General features: G+C 38.2%; 1 protein-coding gene across 1 annotated transcript in view; it reads right to left on the bottom strand.

The window, feature by feature from the left end:
• The window catches only part of LOC150107444 (uncharacterized), a 526,289-nt gene that overhangs the window by 351,811 nt on the left and 147,522 nt on the right, over positions 1-26,956 (bottom strand). Inside the window, exon 4 of the mRNA XM_090392100.1 lies at positions 2,879-3,051. Coding sequence (XP_090248226.1) covers positions 2,879-3,051 — 173 coding nt within the window. The remainder of the gene's footprint in view (positions 1-2,878; positions 3,052-26,956) is intronic.

Raw genomic sequence — 26,956 nt, 5'->3', positions numbered from 1 at the left:
GAGAGAGAGAGTAGGAATAAGATCTAAAACTGAAACCTATGCTAATCTGTATGAAAGTCTGGATAATGAGGAAGGAGGTCAAATGGGCACTCAGGATAGCCAGACAAAAGGAGCAGAAAAGTAAAAATGCAGGATGACCAAGAGAAAGCATATGAAGAATTAATGAAGTAAATAACAAATTAAAAAAGGATGAAGACCATTCAGTAACAGGGAAAATTCCTAACATAACAAGAATGGAAGTGGATGAAGAACTGAGAAAAATGAAAAACAGAAGAGAAAAACAGAATGCAAAACCGGAAAGTAATCAGATATGATAACATCCCTGTAGAGGTATGGAAATATCTACATGAAGTGAGAATAATTATTAACAGCTGCCTTTAAAAGAATCACTGAAAATGAGAAAATGCCGTAGGAATGGAGACAGAGAACAAATAAGAATAGAGGTAATTTCCAGTCCTGCAGTAACTACAGAGAAATTAAATTAAACTTGTGAATTACAATATGAAATATGGAAAAGGATAATTGAGAAGAGATTGCAAGATCTAAAGCTGAAGCCAAAGACAGCTCATAGAAAGGTTTGGAAGAGCAACAAGGAATTTTTTTCTTTGGTCTTCTCTGATTTGGAAAAGGCATAGATTCCAAAGAGAGAGAGAGAGATGGATGAGGAAGAAAATGATTTCAGAAAAGTATGTACAAAGATCCTGTATTAGACATGTATGATAGCAGCAAAAGAACGGTGAAATGTGAAGCAGGCACACCACGGAGGCAATCCCAGTAAAAGTGGAAGATAATCAAGGGGCAGTGTTGATTGACTTCTTATTTGTTATGCTACTGGATGTATTGACAAAGACAGAATTGAATCACCCTGATGATTATGTCCAATAGAATTTCTAGCCCAAAAATTTCCATCAGACATAGTGGACTTATTCAAATTTGCAATTACATCTAGTTACTTCATATGAAAGATAAAATATATAAACAGGAGGCAGCAACTGCAATGGGCTCACTCTTGTCACCTTACCTAGCCAACTTTTATCTTGAACCCTTAAAAGAAAGTTTTCTCTCTTGACCAAAAACCAAAAATTTGGCTGCAGTACAATGATGACGTCTTTACAATTTGGAGTCATCGCACAGAACCAGAACTCCACCCATTTCTACAAAAAAATCTACACCTTACATCTTGTATTAAGTTAAACTAGAAAAAGAATCATCAAAATGTATTTCCTTTTTAAATGCACTCATCCAGCATAAGCAAGATGAATTCATTTCCACTTCTGTCTATCTACCAAAAAACAAACTTTTTCAAGTCATTTTATCCACAGTACATCAGCCCACCGTTCATCTCAAAAATATGGCATTATAAAATCCCTAGTATCGAGAGCACACAGCATTTGTTCTTCTGCAGAATCTCTTTAAAACAAAAAAAAAAATTATGAAAAAAAATATCGACTCATTTCTACCTATAAACCCATCAACCAAATTCATAACCTACTACCTTCTCCAAAAGACAAACTATCACCAGTGATCCTACTTGGCATATACAAAGTACCATATTCGCACAACTTGTCTTGCTAAGGAGAAACAGGAAGATCTGTACATATCTCTGAACATCAAAACCACATCTGGCTTATCAAATGTCACAAATATAGCCTGGCACAACATGGAATTGAAAACACCAACCACAGGATCCAATGGAAAAACAACAAGCTACTGCACAGATCCATATGCAGGAAAAAACTTAGATCCATATATAATATGAACACTTATAAAAAAAAGTTATGAAGCCCTAATTCATTGACCTAACCTTAATCATAATGACTACTTCACTATTCCAAAAGTATGGGATATTGTTATCCTCAATCATATTAAATAAATTTGTAATCGCTTATATATATTTTATTTTTTTTAACTAATTTTAATTAATTTTAGCTTAATAGTTTTAATCCATGAACACACAACTGTATACCTAGAGGGATTCCAATGTAATGAATGCACTCTACTGTTTCTTTATTCAATTACTTATTGTTATGTGCTGTTGTTGATGTCTTATAATACGCAAGACAAAATACTGACATAATAAATTTATTTTTACTGTGGTATACATGTTATTCTATAGTTAGTAATGAGACCTAGCAGATAATCAAGAGATGGGAGAAGAGAATGGACATAGCGGAAATGAGAATGCTGAGACTTGTACGTGGTATAGCAAGACTGGATAAGCTCAAAAACTCGTTGATTTGGGTAATCCAAGTATCTGGAAGATTAGGGGAATCAAGGCAGGTTTGGTCATATTATACAAGACAAAAGCTATGTGGGAAGGAGAGTGCTGGAGATGAAGCCACCAGACAAAAGAAGTAAGGAGAGACCTAGACAACAACAACAATGGCTGGACAGCTTGAGAGAGGCCTTCCAAGATGTCAGACTGAAGGAGAACATGGACTCAGACAGAACTGAATGGAGAAGTTGATTCACTGCAGTTACCCATTTAAGTGAGAATGAAGCTGAAGAAGAATGCTGATTCAGTTATTAGAAATCATTCATATTTTAACATATATAAATTGTTTCTAATGATATTAATCATATCAGAATCAATAACTAAATAATATAAATACATAATATAAATCTCAGTTGTACACAGTGGTCTCAGTGAAGTGACAACCTGCCAATGAAGTATATGCATCAAAAAGACCTCATTTATATGGACTGGAATTTCAAATAGTCATGGAAATTTACCAGTTTTAAAAATAGAGGGTCATAAAAGATAACGCAGAAAAGATTCCATCGTCAAGAAACACAACACAACACATCTTTTTAGGATTTAGGAACCATGCAACCAAAAATAAAGTAAAATGTTTATATTGTAATTCTGATAGCCTACCTTGTTGCTTTATTCTACATATCTGATTGATTTTTTTTTGAAGTATGGCACACTTATCAGGCTTGGTAGACAGGGAAGTCATGTCAAAAGTACTAGCAGAAATTAAATCTGCTAGTTCATCAAGGTACCCATTTTCTTGATGATGGCTTTGTATCTCATTAAGGCACTTACTGCTATAATTAAAAAAAAACAAAAGCCTCTTTATTTATTTATAGAGTTAACACTTTAGGAGTAAATAATTTAATGAAATAGTCATTCTTTAGCTAAACAAACAGTTTTCTGTAAGGGTTTATAATACTAGAAATGAAGACCTATCTCATAACTTTATACTTATATCAGGTGGTAAAAAAAAAAAGTACAAACTTTTGTTAAAATTTAGGAATTTTATTAGATGTAGTTACTGACCAACCACATCGCCTTTTGAATTTGACTAAACTATTATATATAAAATCAGGAACAGTCCTTATTGACAAGGTAGTCAAAAACAGTAATCTAAACCTCCTAGCATCATTGCTCTTTGCAGTATTTTAATATTAACATAACTTAGATGTTGAAAGTTTATTTTTCACTTGGTCAGACTATAATAAATTTAGTTTAATCCTTTATCCAAGTGTGTGCAAACAAAGTTTGCACCTGAAAGTATCTTCAGGACTGGGGTAAAGTGGTACAACACCGGGCAACTCCTTGCAAAGGTGGAGCAAGCTACCAACACTCCAATCTCAGTATCCCCTATAATGCAAAACACATCGCCTTGCGGATATGTATAATGCTATGCATTAAGGGAAGGGCCACTACCCAGACTAGTTTCGACCTTTATTGAGGTCTCTTCAGTGGGAGCCAGGCCCAAGTGGAGATATCAGGCAGAAGCATTAGCAAGGTCAGTTCCTCCTATGCATATCCTATGGATATGTATAATGTTATGCATTCCCTTAATGCATAACATTATACATATCTGCAAGGAGATGTGTTTTGCATTATGGGAGATACTGAGATAGGAGTGTTGGTAGCTTGCTCCAGCTTTGCAAGGAGTTGCCCGGTGTTGTACCACTTTACCCCAGTCCTGAAGATACTTTCAGGGCGCAAACTTTGTTTGCACACACTTGGATAAAGGATTAAACTAAATTTATTATAACATAACTTAGAAAAATCCAGAAGTACAATGGGCAATAATGCTAAGAGTTTAAAATGCATAACTACATTTATACACATGGACAATTAAATCTTCAATCTAATTCATGAACAAAAATTTATTAGAAATAGGTGGCTGAAAAGGTATAATAGGTTATATGTTGAAATCATATCATGATTATTGCATCTGAACTCTTTTCTGTTTTCCTATTTAGATTTATACAGTGATCTGCACTCAAATAACTCTAAATCTCAATATGGGAGTAACTTGAGAGATCATTCCATTTTAATTAAATACACGGTGTTTCAAAAAGAATGTCCCGATTTGAAAATTGTATATCTCTGCAACCACGAACCACAAATGAATGTGACTTGTACCATGTGAACGGCCTTGGCCCAGAGTTTGATATGACGACCACTAGATGCCACTACTAGCACCCAAATAGCCGCTATACTTAGTTAATGAGAAGATGGCATAATAGTAATAATAATTATTTGAAATCAGGTCATTCTCATTGAAACACCCTGTACTTCAATCTCTTCTATATGGTTCCATTATGTGGATGACATCCTTTACAGTCTGAAATGCTTCCTTGACAGACCAAGATGATTTTCTTCACAGAATTATTTCTATCCATCCAATAATCAAATTTACACTAGAAACAGAAAATAAGCCTTCTTTCTGCATTCTTTTAGAAAAACTTTGCCATAGTTATATTATTTATTTACTTATTAAAAATAAAATATTTTTTTATTATTTTTACTTATTTATTTTTACAGTTATGATTAACCTATGCTTCCTCAGATAATATTATGCTGTTGTAAGTATAACATCACACGGCTCTTTCTGTTTCAAATCAATCCATTGTTTGTGCTCTACCTTGTAACCAACTGTCACTGCCACTGAAGATGGTCTGCAAGTTTCAGGGTGATGCCACTTTATACCATCATCCTCAGAAGCCTGGAATTTTCAAAATGTTAGTCCATTGTGCACACATATTATGCTCCACAGAATTTCCTAAGGAAAACAAATGATACTGATAAAATCTACTTTCATTTCTAATGTTTAGAACTCTGCCTTCATCATGTTTTTCTTCGAAAGACAACACATCCAGAGTTACCATACCATATTTCAAAACGTATTTCAGAAATGTTTGATAGATTTCTTGCGCCACGTAAATCTTCAGGTCCCCATGCATTCTGTTCACAAACTGCAGCTTTTCTATGCTCTTTACTATTCCATCCAAGAGAAAACTGAATTCCTTGCTTCTGTAGTGTTTTATATTGTGGGTAGATCTGTGTTGATATGCATAAAAGAGCACAAGATTAAGCTAAATTCCATGAGTTGAATAAAATGGTGTATCTAGTTTCTGAAAACACTAGGGTTCATTTGAAAAAAGATTGCATTAAAGAGGATTGTGAAGTTCTTATTCACCAAACTGATTAAAAGATGAATGAATGAATGACTGGAGTTTTCTCTGGGAAGTTATCTTACTTAATATTCTCAAAACTGGGTTATTTATTTACAGTTTTTTTTTTATGCTTTGGACTAAATGGTATTAAGGATCAAGTTCTTCTCATGCTTGTAAAATCATATAATCTAACAGATGCATATTTTGTAAATGTCACTGCATTCTCTTTAACCACTACTATCTTAAAAATGGTTGAGAAATTTGACTATATACAATAATAAATTTAGTTTAATCCTTTATCCCAGTGAGAGCAAACAAAGTTTGCACCTGAAAATATCTTCAGGACTGAATATAGTGTTGTACTATCTTACCTGGGTAAGTAGTGCAACACCAAGGCAACTCGTAGCAAAGGTGGAGCAAGCTACCAACACTCCTATCCCAGTATCTCCCATAATGCAAAACACATCTCCTTGTGGATATGTATACTGTTATGCATTAAGGGATTGGCCACTACCCAGACTAGTTTCGACCTTTATTGAGGTCTCTTCAGTGAGAGCCAGGCCCAGAGTTGGAGATACCAGGCAGAAGCAAGGTCATCTTTACCTATAGGAGTTGCTAAAAGGTTTGCCGCCTTTTTTTTAAAATTACTCTGGATTTAGAGAAACATGTTGAAAGTTTATTTTTCACTAGGTTAGACTATAATAAATTTAGTTTAATCCTTTATCCCAGTGAGAGCAAACAAAGTTTGCGCCTGAAAATATATTCAGGACTTCAGGCGCAAACTTTGTTTGCTCTCACTGGGATAAAGGATTAAACTAAATTTATTATAGTCTAACCTAGTGAAAAATAAACTTTCAACATCTTTCTCTAAATCCAGAGTAATTTAAAAAAAAGGCGGCAAACCTTTTGGTAACTCCTATAGGTAAAGATGACCTTGCTACTGGTTCTGCCTGGTATCTCCAACTATGGACCTGGCTCCCACTGAAGAGACCTCAATAAAGGTCGAAACTAGTCTGGGTAGTGGCCAATCCCTTAATGCATAACAGTATACATATCCACAAGGAGATGTGTTTTGCATTATGGGAGATACTGGGATAGGATTGTTGTTAGCTTGCTCCACCTTAGCTACGAGTTGCCTTGGTGTTGCACTACTTACCCAGGTAAGATAGTACAACACTATATTCAGTCCTGAAGATATTTTCAGATGCAAACTTTGTTTGCTCTCACTGGGATAAAGGATTAAACTAAATTTATTATAGTCTAACCTAGTGAAAAATAAACTTTCAACATCTTTGACTATATACATTCTGTATTTTCATTAAAAATGTATATACAGCTAATTCTCTTTTTATACGGCTTTTTTTTTTTTAAACGATTTCTAAATAACACAATTTAGAAACAAACGCAATTCTATTTTTACATGGTATATTTTGATTTAACACAGTTCAAATAGCACCTTATTTTTAAAATTTCTGTTTGAATTGAGTTCTGTTAAAAAAGGGTATTTCCATTATAATTATCATTTCCTAGAATAATACATATGTACTTAAACATGAATTTTGTGGAACCCCTGCCCCTTGATGTTTTAAATATTAGGGATTACTCTACGCTACAGAATGTGCAATTGTTGCGACAACAAAAAAATCTAATTTTTATAATTACGATAAGGTTCAACATCGTTAAGGAAATATTTTGGATTGAATGACGCTACTGTGAGAATGATTAAGAAAAATGAAGAGGCTATAGAAAATCTGTTCTTTATAGAACAAAATTAGGTGCCAAGTCATCATCGTATATGGGAGACATAAAATTGAGAGTGAAAAAGGCCCTAGTGATGTGGATAGAAGATTGCTCTCAAAAAAGGAATACCTTTAGATGGAAATATCACCAAACAGAAAGCATTACGGTTGTACAAACAGATTCGGGAAAAGGAGCCAACAACATCAAACAACAATCGTGATTTTTCTGCAAACACAGGTTGACTTACAAAATTTCTCAACAGATATGCACTTTATAATGTAAATATATGCTGCATCTGCAGATGAGCCGGCAGCTAGAGAAATTCTTTCAAAATTGCCCAAAATTATTGATGTTGATGGCTACACTCCTGATCAAGTTTGGAATGCAGATGAGACCGGCATTTTTTGGGGAAAAAAAAACAAGTAGAACTTATATAGCAAAATCACAAAAAAGTGTTGGTGGCTTTAAAGCAGCTAAGAATCATGTGACTCTATAATTTTACAGAAGTGCTTCAGAAGATCGTATACTAAAACCCATTACTCAATAATCGATCCCTAAAACCACGGGCAATGAAAGGTGTGGATTTCAACACGTTACCAGTACACTGTGTTATATCTTCTTCTTCTTTCTTTCTTTGTCTTTGCATGTCGTCACTTTCTTGTTAATTTTCTATCTTAAATCCTTGTCGTACCAACTAAGCCTGAAATCTCTAACCTATCTCTCTAGGGCTGCTTCTCTATTCGGAACTCTGACAAAATTTATTTATTTTAGCTGCGCCAGCCAGAGTCCTAGTACAGAAGAGTTCTTGTACAAAGAAACCTTCCCAGAGTTTAAGTATTACCTAATCTTATTAAAGTATTAAGTGCCTATAGAAACTTCAACATTGCAGACATGGCCTAAACTTTCTAAACTTTCTTTAATTTCCCCTTATTCACAGGTTCGAAATTTAGCGAGTGGTAATTTCAATCTCATGCTCAGACAAACTCAGACTAACATAGAAAAAACATGTTTATTAATTATCAAAAATTCATACAATAAACTTTTACATACCAAGGTATGTCATATCAGAATTCTAATTCATTAGCTGAGCTATAAGGAACACATTAATTATCAAAACACTCTAATTTTGCATCTCTAGATTAAGTAAGCACACATTTATCATGAAACAGTAATTCAGAATTCTAAGTAAAACTTGCTAACAAAGGTCAATTCACATTCAACTAAGGGTTGCATACTCTCAGGCTTTCAGACTACTAGTCCAATATGATTAACACTTTACTGGGCACAAAAGTCACTTAAAAGTTCTCTTTCTTCTCTTTTTGCCCCAATACTAATCGTTACAAGAATAAGGAATTTACTGTACGTTACCAGTGTCCTGAGAGGATATTGCGCTTCTTTTTGTCCGTCCTTTGTAGTCAGATGTCTTCCTGCTTTATCGAGTTGCGTCCACGTGGAAGTTACGCTGATCGACGCAAATCGCCATTCCTTGCACTCTGCCGTATAAACGTATATCGATCTACTGGATCGATATCGTCATCTTGGCCGTCCTTTTTGAGGAACTTATTCCGCTGTTTCACATCGGTAAACTTTTACCGATGGCCCTAGTTGGTGTCTGCCGTCAGCTCACGTATAGCATGCCCGACTCATTCAGCTTCAGCTAGCAACCGGGAAGGAGATTACTTCCGGTGCCGTCGATCGGTCAGCACTCTGCTTGTCCACACAAGAAAACAGGAACAGAAAAAAAACGGGGGGGGGGGGGGGGGGGGGTTCCCAAACTCGAGTGAACTCGCTTTTTATCCTCCTTTTAGCGCCCTCTTTTCGTAATGGAGGATCTCTCACTGTGCTCTCCTATTTGCCCCTACGCGACTGCATCACACTTCTGCTCCTTGAAGAGCACTCATTTTGCCGAACGCGAGTTCAGCTCACCTTCCACGAACGCTTCCATTGCGCCGTTACGTCATCGTAGGCAGCTAGCTAGCAACCTTTGAACCTTTGTTTGCACTTAGATTTACATTCTTACACAGTATAATTTAGACATCAATAATTTTAACAATATAATTCTATTTAGACATACAATTTTCTCCTCAACTTTACTTCTTTCTAAGGTAATTGTAACAGGTTTTCTTTTATATTTTTCTTACTTAACTAATAGTGCAAACATTTCTAGCTCAGAATTGTGTTTCTTGTTAAATCTTGAATGAATGACTTTTTGTTGAAGGAGTCCCCATTCAAGATCTAACAACTGGAAGGCAAACAAAAAAGGTTGGGTTACAAAAGAAATTTTTAATGAATGATTCTATCAATGCTTTGTTCCAGAAGTTAAACACTATTTAATGGGAAAAAAATCTGGACGTTAAAGTTTTATTGATTATAGACAATGTGCCTAGCCATCCTGTTTTAGAACACCCGAATGTGGAATTTTGTTTTCTGCCACCTAATAAAACATCCATAATACAACCACTAGACCAGGGTGTGATTGCTACCTTCAAAACTTACTACATAAGAAGAACATTCCAATACATTTTGAATAAACTAGATAAGGATAATTTACTAACAGTTATTGATGTGTGAAAGAAATTTGCAAAGTCATTTTTCTTACACATGATCCAAATACTGAACGAGCTTAACCGTTTAAACGTGAACTGAAGTCATGCACAGTGCAATATGAAGAATTATACAAAGATCTAGTCAAAACAGGATCTCAACAATTAATTACAGAGTTTATGGTAAAAAAAATCAACCTTCAGAATTATTGGAAATTAGTGCTAATTTAGTTCCTTTTACTGAAGAAAACATTTCGCCACTGCAGTATGAACAGGACAGCCAAAGTGTTTCAAATCATGGAAATGGTTTAATTCCAGTCTCATACAAAAGAAAGTGGCTAATGTCAGAAAGTGACAGCGAATAAAATTTAACTAATAACCATATGCACAGGTGTATTTGGGCCTTTTCGAATTTCTGTTTTATTAGGTGGGGGGGCTTCCCCCCCTAATAAAACAAAGAAAGGGTTAGACAACTGAGTGCAGATTTCCAGAGATAGGCTAGGAAAGATAAGAAAAAAGATCTAAACAAAAGGTGCAAGGCAGTTGAATAAAGCAATATTACAGGTAGAACAAGAGATTTGTTTAGAAAAATAAATGATGTTACAGGGAAATTTATCCCTAGATTGGTGGTTGTAAAAAGTAATTCGGTGAAGGAGAATTTGTTGAGGAACCCATGATAATGAAAAGTGAAGTGACATCAGCAATGGAACAGCTGGCAAAAGGAAAAGCTCATGGAGCTGATTCAGATGTCAAAAATTCCACTGACTAGTGTCAGTGGAATTACTGAGAGCAGCTGGGAATAAAGTGGTGAATAAATTGACTGAAATTTGTCAACCTGTGGCCTTTCTCACCGTTTGATATACCTATAATGTAACAGGTTTACACATCTTTTCCGTGGAAGCAACAGCATCTTTATTTTGAAATTTATCTGCCATTTATTAACAAGAATAAAATAAAATAATGCTCATAAACAGTTTATAATTTACTGTGAAACACCCAAAGAACGAAGTAGCAAGCAAAACTGAGTTCATTATTCAAAAACGGATTGGTATCAGTAAAATCTCATGAGAAGAATGAAACTGAATTTATTGAGCTGTTGTGAGACAATTTTCTCAAGCAGCATGTGGCAGAAGAAATTCGAGGTCAACTCAGTTAAAGACATAACTATTCTGCCTCCAGCTGGTGCTAGTGATCATACAGTACTCACGTGGAAAATGGCTAAGTTTATGAATGTGCAATTTAAGAAAGATCATATGCTAAACTACAAAGCAGGAAATTATGACCAACTGAGGAGTATACCAAGTTCAGTGGAATGGGATCAGTTGATGGATTGGGAAGAATATCGACAGTGCATGGGAAGCATTTAAACAATACTTAAATTATGCGATATCAGAGTGTGTTTGAGAGTTTGAAGAATAAATAAAGTAGGAGTCAAATGGATGTGTAATCTTATCAAGCAAGAGATTCATAAGAAAAAGATGATGTGAAAGAAATATTGTGTGCATATGGATGATGTGCATTATGAAAATTATAAGCAGCAGGCCTAGAGTCACAAATGTTATATGGAAAGTTAGGTTTGAGTATGAAATGAAACTGGCTCTGCAAGCAGAAGATAACCCCAAAGAATTCTATCGATAAGCTACAAGTAAAAGAAAGAATGAATATAAAAGAATAACTCTACTGAAGGCAGAAGGTGTGAGGGGGGGGGGAGTGACAGATGGAGAAGAGGTTGTTCAACTAATGATTGCCCATTTTGCTGAAAGCTATCAACTTGGTCTATGCAACAATGAGCTCACTGCTACCTCTTCACAGAGTGAAGAAACTCAGGTGTATGAGGAGGGGATATTAAAGCTGTTGCACAAATTGAATAAGAATTCAGCAAAACTAACTGAGAGGATATCAGCACAGGTGCTAAAAGAGTGTTCAGCTGAACTGGCTATTCCTTCAACCAGGCTATATAATCTGAGTACCAGAACAGGAGATTCCACAGGAGTGGAAAGAATGTATGGTATTCCCACTGCACAAGGGTGGTGCAAAGACAGACCAACGTATCCAACTATTAAACCAATCTCAGCAGTCATGAAGATTTTTAAAAATTCGGTTAGGGTTCAACATTCAGAAATGGGTTGACAGAGAATCTCTACTTTGCAATGAACAGCATGGGTTTACTAAGGGAAGGTCATGTGTTAGCAACTTGCGCACATTCTATAATAATATTACCAATGAGATAGACAAGGTGAATAGATACCATGATACTTGAGGATTTTGCTAAGGCTTTTGACACAATACAGCACTGAAGATAGGAGAATATGGATTTGGATTAAAAATATTAGTGTGGATAAGAGAATGGCTGACTGACAGATATCAAAACCAGTGGTGTGTACCACAAGGATCAGTCCTTGGTCCACTGTTATTCAATCTGACAGGCAACATAAAGCTATTTGCTGATGATGCAAAGATAGATAAGGTAATCAGTAATGTGGCCAATATGTAGTACTTGCAGAATGATATGAATTGGTTTGAATTGTGGGCATGGAAAAATGGATGTCAATAAACGTAAACTCATGCACTTTGGCATCATTAGATATTCAATATCATATTATATTGGTGGGATCATGCTAGAAGAAACTGATCAAGCTAGGGATCTTGGAGTGTTAGTCGATAGGAAGTTGGATATAGGAGCCATGCAGCAAAGATTGCAAGTACAACTCAAAAGATAATTGCAATGCTGAAACGAATTAACATGTAAAGATATGGAAGTTATTTTGCCTCATTACAAGACCTTGATAAGACCTCATTTGGGCTATTGTGTGTAGGTATGGTGTCATGGTTTCCATTGCTATTCTCATACAGTGGATAGAGTACAAAGGAGAGTCTTAAAAATGATATCAGGATTGTGGAATACTGATTATGAAGACAGATTGAGAATTTGTAGACTGTAGACACTAGCAAACAGGAGAAAGAGGGGTGATATGATTGAGACTTATAAACTTCTGAAAGGGTCTTACAGGATTTCAGTTGATGGAAGTTTTAATGATATAGGTGGGGAAAGGACAAGAGGGCATCCTTGGAAGCTGAGAATGAATGCTGTTAAGAAGAGGGGTGAGATCTAGATTTTTTTTGTCATAGAGTGGTACATGATTGGAATGGATTGCCATGGGATGTTGTGAGTGCAGTGTGAATGAATTTGAGAATAATTATGACAGGTAATGCATGTAGTATGTGGCCTCGCTCGATGAGTTCCTCACTCCCTGAAGGTCTCTCTCTTAATAATATAAGTTATTCTTGTTGAGAGGCTTATACGCTGGTTAAACATGATAACTAATATTTAAGGAATTGACAGCGTATACTAGAAATATAGATTAAATAAACTTTAATATATACTTTCCGATATTTCGGCGAACGTCACGTTGCCATCTTCTTGGGAACTTACTACAAAGACACGTGCACACAAGTACTAATAACAGCAAATGAGACTGAAGCTAGGAAGCTAGTGTTTCCTAAAGTCCTGATGGTGCCCCCTGGCGGGCTATATTGGTAGTTCTTGGCCTTTGGGCTGAAGTTCTTCTGATAAAAGTTTCCCAAATTTGGGGCAGTTTCATGCATCCAAATTTGTTGAGGTTTGGCATGTTCCTAAGGGCCGAGGCTGATTCCATGAATAGTCTTTCATACTTGAACTTGCTGCGGTGTATTACTGTGGCTTTCTTCCATCTTATTCTGTGGCAAGTATCCAGAGCGTGGTCTGAAAGCCCAGAGTGGCTGTACTGGTAAGATCGGATGTAATCCTTGTGTTCTGAGATTCTGATATTTGCTGTCCTGCCTGTTTGGCCAAAGTAGGACAGTTTACAACTGCAAGGGACCTGGTATACACCAGGTAGGTCTAGGGGAAGTGGTTGGTCTTTGGTGGAGTGGATAAGGGATGCCAGTTTTCTATGTGGTCTGTAACAAGTGGTCAAGTCATGTTTTTTTAGGATTTTATTGATTTTTTCCGAGGTGCCTCTGATGTAGGGAATAGTGATAGATTTAGAGTAATCTTTTTTGTGAAGGGGAAGGGGTGGTGGATTGTGGATAACTGGGTTAAGTATTTTCTGGATTTTTTGGAGGGGGTAGCCGTTGGCTGAGAAAGTGTCACGGATGTGATTTAGTTCAGTGGTTAAGGCTTGATCATTAGAACAGATTATTTTTGCCCTGTTGAATAATGTTTTAATAACTCCATATTGTTGTGAGGGGAGGGGGGATTGTTGGTGAATGTATCTGCCTGTATGGGTGGGTTTTCTATAAACTGAGAAAACCAAGGTTCCATCAGGTTGGCAGGTGACTAGTGTGTCTAGGAAGGGGAGGTTATTGTTTTCCTCTTTTTCCAGGGTGAATTTGACTCTAGGGTGTTGGTTGTTCAAGTGTGTTAGGAAGGAGAGGAGTGAATCCGGGCCATGTGGCCAAATAGCGAAAACATCATCAACGTAGCGAAGCCATATGGTAGGTTTTTGTGGGGCTGAGTTTAAGGCTTTCTCTTCAAACATCTCCATGAAGAAGTTGGCCAAGGGTGGGGAAAGTGGTGAACCCATGGCTGTCCCCTCTATCTGTTTGTAGAATTTTTCCTGCCAAACGAAATAGCCTGAGTTCATTGTAAACTGAAATAGGGCTGAGATATTTGGAGGAAATTTAGCTTGGATTAGCTCTAAGGTTTCTTTGAGGGGGACATTCGTGAATAGGGAGGAGACATCAAAACTGACCATTATGTCATTATGTTGGAGTGTAAGGTTTTCTATACTGGCTTTGAAGTGGGCTGAGTTTTTTATGTGTGATGGTGTATTGCCAGTATAGTGTGAGAGCGCTTTGGCTAAATGCTTGGCTAGTTTGTAAGTGGGGGAATCAATGCCATCCACTATGGGACGTAATGGCACATTTTCTTTGTGTATTTTTGGGAGCCCATATATGCGGGGGGGGGTCTAGAGTTATAGGGTTTTAGTCTGTTGGTAATCTCCACAGGCCAAGAAGTGACCTTCTTAAGGAGCCTATGGAGTTTTCTAATTTGTGAGTTGGTGGGATTGTAATCAATGGGGAGGTAAGTGGAACGATCTAATAATAAAGCCTTGAGCTTACCTGTGTAATCTTTAAGATTAAGTACCAAGTGGCGTTTCCCTTATCCGCTTTGGTGATCACTATTTTTTTTGTTTCTTTTCAATTCTTGTAGTGCCTTGTATTCACTACTGGATATGTTGGATTTTGGAGGTTTTGCTTTGTTGAGAACACAGGCTACATCCAATCTGATATCGTTGGCGATGTGGTTAGGCAGTTGGCGAATCCCGCGTTCAATTTGAATCATTAATTCCTCGGCCGGTAATTTCCTAGGAGCAATGGCGAAGTTGTGACCACGTGACAGAGCGTGGAGTGCTTCTGGCTTTAAGGTAGCTGACGATAGGTTAATAACAGTGTTGGTTTGTAGTTTGGGCGCCGAGTTCTTTGTTAATTTATCAAACTTGTTGATATGTCGGCTTCGTACTCGTTCAAATTCTTTTTTAGCTGCCGTACACGAGACGTCATGTAGGATCGACAAAAGCTCGTGATTCAGCGTAAGTGAAAGCTCATTTTCTAGCGTTGATACAGTGCTGTTTATGTTGGCTAGGGAACCGCGTGTGGCGGTAATTTGCTCCCGAAGTAATGCCTGGCTAGCGCGGTTGTAAATACGGAGAGCTTTCTGTGAGATGAAGCGGTGTTTAAATTTAACACAGTTCGGGATGACATGATTATCCCGGCAGCGTTTTAGGAATAAATAAAGGAAAAGAAAAATTTAGGCATTCCTAAAACGCTGCCGGGATAATCATGTCATCCCGAACTCTGTTAAATTTAAACACCGCTTCATCTCACAGAAAGCTCTCCATATTTACAACCGCGCTACCCAGGCATTACTTCGGGAGCAAATTACCGCCACACGTGGTTCCCTAGCTGACATAAACAGCGCTATATCAACGCTAGAAAATGAGCTTTCGCTTACGCTGAATCACGAGCTTTGGTCGATCCTACATGACGTCTCGTGTACGGCAGCTAAAAAAGAATTTGAACGAGTACGAAGCCGACATATCAACAAGTTTGATAAATTAACAAAGAACTCGGCGCCCAAACTACAAACCAACACTGTTGTTAACCTATCGTCAGCTACCTTAAAGCCAGAAGCACTCCACGCTCTGTCATGTGGTCACAACTTCGCCATTGCTCCTAGGAAATTACCGGCCGAGGAATTAATGATTCAAATTGAACGCGGGATTCGCCAACTTCCTAACCACATCGCCAACGATATCAGATTGGATGTAGCCTGTGTTCTCAACAAAGCAAAACCTCCAAAATCCAACATATCCAGTAGTGAATACAAGGCACTACAAGAATTGAAAAGAAACAAAAAAATAGTGATCACCAAAGTGGATAAGGGAAACGCCACTGTGGTACTTAATCTTAAAGATTACACAGGTAAGCTCAAGGATTTATTATTAGATCGTTCCACTTACCTCCCCATTGATTACAATCCCACCAACTCACAAATTAGAAAACTCCATAGGCTCCTTAAGAAGGTCACTTCTTGGCCTGTGGAGATTACCAGCAGACTAAAACCCTATAACTCTAGACCCCCCCCGCATATATGGGCTCCCAAAAATACACAAAGAAAATGTGCCATTACGTCCCATAGTGGATGGCATTGATTCCCCCACTTACAAACTAGCCAAGCATTTAGCCAAAGCGCTCTCACACTATACTGGCAATACACCATCACACATAAAAAACTCAGCCCACTTCAAAGCCAGTATAGAAAACCTTACACTCCAACATAATGACATAATGGTCAGTTTTGATGTCTCCTCCCTATTCACGAATGTCCCCCTCAAAGAAACCTTAGAGCTAATCCAAGCTAAATTTCCTCCCGATATCTCAGCCCTATTTCAGTTTACAATGAACTCAGGCTATTTCGTTTGGCAGGAAAAATTCTACAAACAGATAGAGGGGACAGCCATGGGTTCACCACTTTCCCCACCCTTGGCCAACTTCTTCATGGAGATGTTTGAAGAGAAAGCCTTAAACTCAGCCCCACAAAAACCTACCATATGGCTTCGCTACGTTGATGATGTTTTTGCTATTTGGCCACATGGCCCGGATTCACTCCTCTGCTTCCTAACACACTTGAACAACCAACACCCTAGAATCAAATTCACCCTGGAAAAAGAGGAAAACAATAACCTCCCCTTCCTAGACACACTAGTCACCCACCAACCTGATGGAACCTTGGTTTTCTCAGTTTATAGAAAACCCACCCATACAGGCAGATACATTCACCAACAATCCCACCACCCCCCCTCACAACAATATGGAGTTATTAAAACATTATTCAACAGGGCAAAAATAATCTGTTCTAATGATCAAGCCTTAACCACTGAACTAAATCACATCCGTGACACTTTCTCAGCCAACGGCTACCCCCTCCAAAAAATCCAAAAAAATACTTAACCCAGTTATCCACAACCCACCACCCCCTCCCCTTCACAAAAAAGATTACTCTAAATCTATCACCTATTCCCTACATCAGAGGCACCTCGGAAAAAATCAATAAAATCCTATAAAAACATGACTTGACCACTTGTTACAGACCACATAAAAAATTGGCATCCCTTATCCGCTCCACCAAAGAACAACCACTTCCCCTAGACCTACCTGGTGTATACCAGGTCCCTTGCAGCTGTAAACTGTCCTACTTTGGCCAAACAGGCAGGACAGCAAATATCAGAATCTCAGAACACAAGGATTACATCCGATTTTACCAGTACAGCCACTCTGGGCTTGCAGACCACGCTCTGGATACTTGCCACAGAATAAGATGGAAGAAAGCCACAGTAATACACCGCAGCAAGTTCAAGTATGAAAGACTATTCATGGAATCAGCCTCGGCCCTTAGGAACATGCCAAACCTCAACAAATTTGGATGCATGAAACTGCCCCAAATTTGGGAAACTTTTATCAGAAGAACTTCAGCCCAAAGGCCAAGAACTACCAATATAGCCCGCCAGGGGGCACCATCAGGACTTTAGGAAACACTAGCTTCCTAGCTTCAGTCTCATTTGCTGTTATTAGTACTTGTGTGCACGTGTCTTTGTAGTAAGTTCCCAAGAAGATGGCAACGTGACGTTCGCCGAAATATCGGAAAGTATATATTAAAGTTTATTTAATCTATATTTCTAGTATACGCTGTCAATTCCTTAAATATTAGTTATCATAATAATATAAGGATTGCAGACAAGCTATAGCTCTCCCTTACATTTATTTTTATCCATTATGTACTTATATCACTGGTTTTAATGTAACTGTTATTGGTTAATTTTCAGACACATTGCCAACTGTTAATAGTAACTATGAAGATAATTCAACTTATATCTAAATAGTATTTCTTTTTATTAAATTTTTCATAATCAATGAATATGATATAAGTATTTCAGTTGAATTCTCTTTTGTTCTTTAATTGGCTGTTAAAAGCAAAATTGAATCAATAATGAAAAATCATTTTTGTTAATCCATTTTGTCCTTCTACTAGAAATTTTTTTCTAAATAGTTATTTTCCTTTTTCAATATTGCCATATTTATTTTGAATCCAGAGTCTATTAGATTTATTCCTTTATAACTTGAACATTTTATCCCCATTCTTGAAAATAAGTAATATAATAGATTTCTTCAAAATGACTAGAGATGTTCCTATTTCCAAATTTTATTCAATACATTTAATAATCTTTTATGCCCATTAAAAGACCTGGTTAGCCAAGTGGTTAATATAGTTGCTCTCCAACTAAGGATGAAGGTTTAAATCCAGCCATAGGTGGAAGATGAATTTCACTGCCTGGTGTGAGACCACTGTCTCCTTTATTGGAAGCCAGAAGTGGCTTGAAAAATTTCTGTTTGGTCACTAGCAAGGTTTCAAGAAAAAGTTAAAGATAAATAAATATTATTTATATGGACACTATAAGGGGTCAAAACTCTCATTGCAGGAGACCAACTCTATTCATTAACACAATATCTATCATATATATATCCTTAAACCTATTCACTGTGGTGGAGCTCACAACCATTTCTGGCTATCCATTCCACTTATCACCACTCTCCATGTAAAAAACCTGGTTGCACACCCTTATTAACCACACTCAAACAACTTCCAAGTGTGATCCCATTGATTTTCCTCTACTCCTCATATATTGAAAAAATTTCTTCTTTGTCAATCTTATATTTAGTAATTTATAAGTTTCTATTATATCCCCCTCTCCTCCAACTATGATCTAAACTTTGCAACTCACACCTTCAATCTACCCTCACAGGGAACATTCCACAGAACTGGGTCTCTTATCTCTGAATCTTCTCCACCACCTCCTGATCCCCAAGAAATGCAGGTGACTAAATCTGTGCACAGTAGTCAAATAGATATAAAAAATAAATTTAAAAAAATATGAAATAAAAAATCCATAACCCACTATATTAATGTACTATAGATTTACAAACTTTTTCAGGGTAGAAATGACATACACAAAAATTTCAATATTATATCATAATTTCCAGGTGTTTCTTTTGTCTTAGACTTTCAGTTAATTCTGTTTCTAATTCTTTTACATAATTATTTCAAAAAAAAAATATCTGAATGAATTGTAACAATAGATTATTAAGAAATTTTTTTTTATCCTAGATGGGATTAAGAATAAGACCTAAGGCCATCGCACACACAGAGAGGTCAGGAACATATCGGGTTTCCCGCCTTAACGCAGTGACCTAAAAAGATGGGGAAAAAGACCTCTATGAATACCCAGGGAAATAAAAAAGTAGCAAGACCCAAGGTCGATTGAGCAGCATAAAAAGGGGAGACATCGAGAGAGACACACAGGAAGTTTTTTGGGGGGGAAAAGTCAGTCGTCATGAAGAGGGTTCGTTTCAGAGAAGGTGAGTCAAAGTTAGCTAGAAGACTGCTAAGGAGGAGAGGTCGTTTCAATTGTCGTCGCTGAATAAGTTCATTTTCACCCAGTTTCTGTTCCGGCTCCCGGTTCGAGTATGTCCTGCCGATTCTAGGCGAAAGGACCCTGTTCCAGCCAACAGACGCCCGAAGATGCTAGATGGGTCATTTATGCAGTGTAAAAAGTAAGTTCCGATTTCCAGCCGCCAAGGTTCCTGATGATCGCTGCCTGTGGAAGTGCCCTTGTTGATATCGGAAAACAGCGCCCGTGTGTGTGTGTAAACAATATCAGAAGGAAGAATATGATAACGATCTCAAGGGTCTACTGGTGTGGATTAGATGATTAATACCAAGTAAGGTTTATTATATGTGATTTAACTAGAGGCAGAAATTGTAGCAGAGAGTGCTCTAGCTGTTTTTTTTTGTTAGTATTACTTCAGGACACCTCAAGGGCTCACTTTAGTGAGTACTGGCATGGCAAACCAAAGGTACCATGTGCTGGACCATCAAATTTCTCACATGTACCCACAAGGCATGTACAGGATATGATAGTACTACATGAAAAATATTACATCATTACTAACTTCCTATCTACAATTTTCCTCCAAATCAGTCTGTTACTTGTCAAGACTCCAACATTATCAAATCTTATATTTCTATCGTCTAAGGCACATTGTACTGTATCAATCCACCTATATCTTGGTCTTCTGGGTCATTTTCCTGGCAGAGAACATTTGTTTTGCTAATCTTTCCTCGCCCATTCTGTTTAAGTGACCATACCACCTGAGATTAGCTCTGCTAATGCATTCCTGGATGTTGACAATGTTCAAGTTCTTTCCTAATATCCTCGTTTTTAATATGATATTGCCATTGATGCCATCTGTTCACGCCCCCTAATCTTTCTCAGGACTCTCATATCTGCGGTCTCTAGTCTTTGGTCAAGTGTTTTACTTCTGACCCAGCTCTCAGATCCATAAGTTAAAACTGGTTTGAACACTGTCGTGTATACAGCTAATTTAGTGTTCCTACTGATTTCTCTTATTCCATATGAATTTATTCAATTGACTTCCCACCATACCAGCTTTGCTGATTCTGTTGTGTATTTCTATATTTAATTTACTATTTTCAGTAAAAATCATGCCTAAGTAACTGAAATGTTTCACTTGTTCCCCAGGTTCTCCATTCACAACACAGTTGACATTTTCAATGATTCTGCCTATTTTCATTCTCTTTGTCTTTTTATTGCTGACCTTCATACCATATCTATTACAACAGCTATTCAATTTAGTCAGAGAATCTTGCAGACTTGTAGCGGATTTATTTAGAAGTATAACATCATCCGCATAAAGCCAAGAGCTGACATTAACATCTCCAATTTTGATATCAGGTTTAATACCACTTTCCTTCATAATGTGATCCACATAGATAATGAATAACAGAGGGGATAATGTACATCCTTGTCTGACACCATATTTAACATCAAACAATCTTCCTGTACTTCCTTCAATTCTAACTGCTGACTTACAACTCAAATAAAGACTAAGTATTGCGTGATATAATGCTCCATTGACACCATATAACTGCAGCGTATTAAATAGCTTCTCTCTTGCCACCTTGTCATATGCCTTTTCCAAATCGAAACTTAAATACAGATCTCTGTTATATTTCCATGCTTTCTCGACTATTTGTCGTAAAGTGAAGATCTGATCCTGACAGCCTCTATTTGGCCTTAATCCAGCTTGTTCTTCCACAATTCTTCTCAACCGTTTCTCAAGTATACTTGCATAGATCTTGCCAGGAACACTCGGTAGGGAAATACCTCTGTAATTCTCACATGCAGTTTTATTTCCCTTTTTATATATGGGTACTATGAGAGCTCTACTCCAATCATCGGGAATTCATCCCAATGTCCAGGCTTTCTGAACTATGCAGTGCAGCCACTGTAAGACTCTTATACCACCATACTTCAGCATTTCTGGTCGAATATCATCTACTCCTGCTGCCTTCCCACATTTCCAGACTTTGATGGCTTTTTCTACTTCAAGTATGGATATGTATTCCTGACTGCATGCCTGGTCAGTGTTTTTTACCACTGTGCTGTCATCACTGCTTGTTTCATTTAGCAGTTTTTCAAAGTAATTACTCCATACTTCAAGGATATCTTTTTCTCCCGTTTTCATGTCACCTTTATCATCTCTAACTCCTTTTACAGCACTCTTTCCTCCATTCCTAAGCTTCTTCAACAACCTCCAGAATATTTTGCCACCTTCTTGGTATTTATTTTCTATATTCTTGCAAAAGTTCACCCATGACTTTTGTTTAGCTAGTTTTACACAGTGTTTAGCATTCTTGCATTTGTCTCTGTATTCTCTAAGAGCACAAGCTGACTTATTTGACAGGAACTTTTGATATGCTTTCTTCTTTTCCTTCACTGCCTCTTTAACTTACTGTGTCCACCAGGGAGTTCTGATTTTTTTATCCTTGCAGACAACCTCACCACATGCCTCTCTGGCAGAATCAATCCATGTTTCCTTCAGAGTTTGTCACTGAATCTCCAAGGTTTGATTCCTGTTCTCAAACTCTTTCATTTTTTCTTCAATAATCTTTCTGTATTTTAGTCTACAGTTCACATCTGAGAGCTGCTCAACTTTTATTCGCTTTAAAACTTTCTTACATGTTATTCATTTCAATATGAAATTCAATTTTATCCTGCTCAAGACTAAATAGTGATCACTTCCAATTTCAAATCCTCTGTACACTCTGGTGTCCTGCACCAGGGAGAAAACATCACTATCACAATAACATAGTCAATGAGACTTTTCTTATTCCTAGCCTCTTCTCTCCATGTGAATTTGTGCACATTTTTATGTTGGAACATGGTGTTAGTAATAACCAGTCCATGTCCTGAGCAGGAATCCAACAGGTATTTGTCATTATTACTGGCTTTGCTCTTTCCTCCAAATTTTCCGATTTGTATGTCTGACAATCATTTCCTACTCTGCTATTTAGATCCCCAACAAGGACCAACTTTTCCTTTTTCATTGTGTCAGTTGCTTTTTCTAAAGCCTCAAAAAATTCCTCCACTTCTACCTTAGTAGAACCTTCTGTGGGATGATAGGCACAAATAAGTGTCACTGTCCAGTTCCCCATTCTCATATTTGCCCACATTACTCTACTTGAGACTGACTGCCATTCAAGAAGATTAGCCTCATATTTTGTGTTGAATACTATGGCTACTCCTTCTTTTCCTTGTTTGTCATCTCCTGAATATAACATTTTGTATTTATTGCTCAGAAAGATCTCACCAGTTTTGGTCTTTTTTGTTTCAGTCACCCCTATTAGGTCGATCTGGTACTTATCTAATTCCTCAGCTAGCTCCATTTCTTTGCCATTCAGGCTTCTTATGTTGATAGTACCAATCTTCAACTCTGGTGATGTCGAGTTGGGGTTTGTTTTCAGATTTGTTCCAGTAGCTGACTGTTCACTGTTCGTCCTGGTTCCCTGGCGAAAACAACGGGAGCCTTGTTTAACCGGGCGATGGCCCAGCTGGCATGAAATTTTGTCATGTCGTACCGTCATTTTTTTATTTTGGTTTAACCAATAAGAATACAATTTGGTCGGCTAAATCCCAAATTGCCAGCCCATCCTCATTCGTTCAGCATCCAAGTAGATACCCAGCAGAGTGCACCACGAGAAGGTGAGGATTGGACATTAGGTCAGAAGCGTTGGTCAGTTCTCCGCATTCCTTTAAAGGCTAAGTGGAGGTCTCCTCTCAGTTATACAGCTTTGACCCTTAAGCGCCCTATGTAATATATATCTGTTATATTATTCTGTAGACTGGTCCCTCCTCTCCTTGCTCCTTCCCCCTGATGCTATTAGAGTATTCGAGGGCAAGGGTGAGTCTTTCCTATCTTGCCTAAGTCATTTCGTCTTATGCAGCCACCGAAGGAGGCAACATAGCCTCAATAGGTGCCAATCCCAAGCCCGGATAAATGCGAGGGTTGATGTCAGGAAGGGCATCCGGTCGGAAAACTTCAATGCCTGCTCAAACTACTGATATGAGTCAAAGAGAAAATGATATAAAGGATAAGGCATACCTCTCAAGCGACGCGCAGCCACATCGCCCTACAGCTGCGAGAAGTGGACGAGGGCTACCGCATCAAGGGCGGGTGCGGTTAAAGAAGCGAGCCCAGCAGGTGGAGAGGATGTTGCGAGTGGGAACACTGAATGTTGGAAGCATGACTGGAAGGGGGAAGAGAGGTGGCAGACATGATGATGAAGAGGAAGTTGGACATTTTATGTGTGCAGAAGACAAGGTGGAAGGGGGGGAAGGTAAAGGAACTGGGAGATGGATATAAATTGTTCTACTCTGGAGCGAATAACGAGGAAAGAAATGGTGTAGGAATTGTGGTGTGTGGCAGAATAAAGGGTGAAGTACTGGAAGTGGGTAGAAGGAACGACAGAATCATGTAAATGAAATTGGGTCTTGGAGAAGAGTGGGTGGTCGTATTATGTGTATATGCCCCACAAGTTGGTTGTACAGCAGAGGAGAAAGATGAGTTCTGGAACGTGTTAGATGAAGAAATGAGTGGAATTGGAAGAAAATGAGATGGTGATGGTCGGAGGAGACTTGAACGGACACATAGGAAGACAGAATAGAGACTGTGAAAGAGTGCATGGTGGCCACGGAGTGGGAATGATGAACCAGGAAGGAGAGAGGGTTGTGGACTTTGCAGTTGCATTTGATCTGGCAATTATGAACTCGTTTTTCTACAAGAGGGAAGAACATTTGATAACATTTAGGAGTAGTAACAACAGTTCACAAATTGACTACATTTTGATTAGAAGAAAACATCTTAAGGTTGTGACAAATTGTAAAGTAATTCCAACATATCGAGTAGCACAGCAACACCGACTGCTGTGCGCAGACTTTAAAATAAGATCGAAGATAAGAACCTCTGGATGCCATGGGATGAAGACAATTAAGTGGTTTCGCTTAAAAGAGGAGAGTGTGAGGAATTGTTTTAGGGAGAGGGTGTTAGAGAGGATTTCGGATGGACTGGAAAGTGTACAAGATTGGTGGAAACATAATTCAAAAGTAATCCTGAGCTGTGCAATCGAGGTGCTTGGTGAGACATCTGGAAAGATTAGAGAGCAGGAGGGTTGGTGGTGGAATAATAATGTACAAGTGGCAGTGACAGCTAAGAGGAAGGCAAAGCAGAAGTGGAATGAGTCAAGAGTGGAAGAGGACAGAGAGGTGTACAGAGAGAGAAAGCAAGAAGCCAAGAGAGTTGTGGCACAGGCGAAGGCCATGGCATATCAAGATCTGTATGATCAATTAGAAACAAAGGAAGGACAGAGAAAAATTTACCAACTAGCGAAATGTAGAAATAAAGCAGCAAAGGACATCTTCAATGTGAAGCAGATCAAAGATGCTGAAGGAAGAGTATTATGGAGGGATGTGGACAAAAGAAACAGATGGAAAATATACTTTGAGGGACTTTTGAATGAGAAAAATGCAAGGACTCACAGAGGAGATGGGCAGCCTTCTGAGGGGATGGTGCAGAACATCAGTAGAGTGGAAGTGACGGAGGCCATGAAGAGGATGAGGAATGGAAAATCGGTGGGCCCCGACAGAATTCCAGTGGAGGCATGGAAGGCACTGGGGGAAGAGAGAATTGACCTGCTGTGGGACCTATTCATGAAAGTTTGCCAACAGGAAAATATACCCAAGGAATGGAGGGAGAGTACTTTTGTCCCCATCTACAAGGGTAAAGGGGATGCACAAGACTGTAAAAATTGCAGAGGAATAAAGTTGATGTCCCACACAATGAAAATCCTAGAAAGTGTTCTTGATGGTAGACTGAGGAAGGAGGTGGAGACTGCAAAGGAACAATTTGGCTTCATGCCTAGTAGATCAACAACAGATACTATCTTTGGGTTACGGCAGATGATGGAAAAGTATCGAGAGAAACAAAGGGAGCTACATCTGGCATTTATTGATCTGGAGAAAGCATACGATAGATTGCCAAGGCAAGAAGTCTGGAGGTGTCTGAGGGAGAAGAAGGTGCCGGAGAAATATGTCGGGTTGTTGCTGGAAATGTACAGAAATGTGAAGACAAGTGTTCGGACCTGTCTGGGACAGACAGAAAGTTTTCAAGTAACAGTTGGCATTAAGTCTGTTTCTGTTTAATATTGTGATGGAGGTGGTAACAGAGGAGGTGAGAGAAGATGCGCCTTGGACAATGTTGTATGCAGATGACATCTTGCTGTGTGCAGATTCAAGAGAAGAAGCGGGAACTAAACTGGAAAGATGGAGAAAAGTACTGGAAGAGAGAGGTATGAGACTGAGCAATAGTAAGACAGAGTATATGTGTTGCACAGTGGGCGGCAGACAGGAGACAGATCTAGAGCTGGAAGGAAATGTCATCAGGAAGGTGAGAGACTTTAGATACTTAGGTTCAACAGTGGAAGAAGATGGAGGAGCTGAGAAGGGAGTGGGATGCAGGATACAAGCGGGTTGGAGGAACTGGATCATAGTATAGGAAGTAGTGAGACCAGATATGACATATGCTATAGAAACTGTGGCCCTGAGGAAAAATATCATCAGCAGGATGGAAGTAGCAGATATAAGAATGCTTAGGTTAATGTGCAGTGTGACCAGAAAGGATCGTCTGAGAAATGACTATGTCAGGGGAACAGTGAAAGTTATGAACTTAGGAGCGAAAATACAGGAGGCAAGGTTGAGATGGTTTGGTCATGTGATGAGGAGGGAGGACGAATATGTGGGAAGAAGGGTCATGCAGATGGATGTGCAAGGAAGACGGAAGTGTGGGCGGCCAAAGAAGAGATGGAGGGAGCTGGTAGAAGAGGACTTGAGGATGAGGAACTTGGATGTGGTGACAGCCCAAGACAGGAAGGTGTGGAGGAGACTCATTATCAACAGTGACCCCACTTAAGTGGGAGAAGCTGCAGAAGAATTACTTCAGGAGTGAAGACAATTAGCTAACCATTGAGAAATAACTTGCTTAGTTGTGCAAAATAAGATAGTGTTGTTAGAAGGTGAAAGTCAATGTGCGTAATGTTATTTATTGTCTAAGCTTGCCTGTGGTATAGTATGTGTAGGTCTGTATGAATTAACTTTAGGCACAAATATTACCTTAGCCTGTTTACTTAAAAGAGAATTATTCTAGATTGGATAATTTAAGATCTAAGTTAAGATTGATGAGAAGTATAGAGTCGGGAAAAAGGATTGTGTGCTTAGTGTTAACTTTGTTGTACTCTAATT

Source organism: Typopeltis vanoorti, chromosome 4, assembly GCF_054136105.1.
Source record: "Typopeltis vanoorti isolate ZY-2024b chromosome 4, IOZ_Tvanoo_1.0, whole genome shotgun sequence".
In the NCBI taxonomy this organism is placed as follows: Eukaryota; Metazoa; Arthropoda; class Arachnida; order Uropygi; family Thelyphonidae; genus Typopeltis; species Typopeltis vanoorti.
This window is presented reverse-complemented; position numbering and strand designations above follow the sequence as displayed.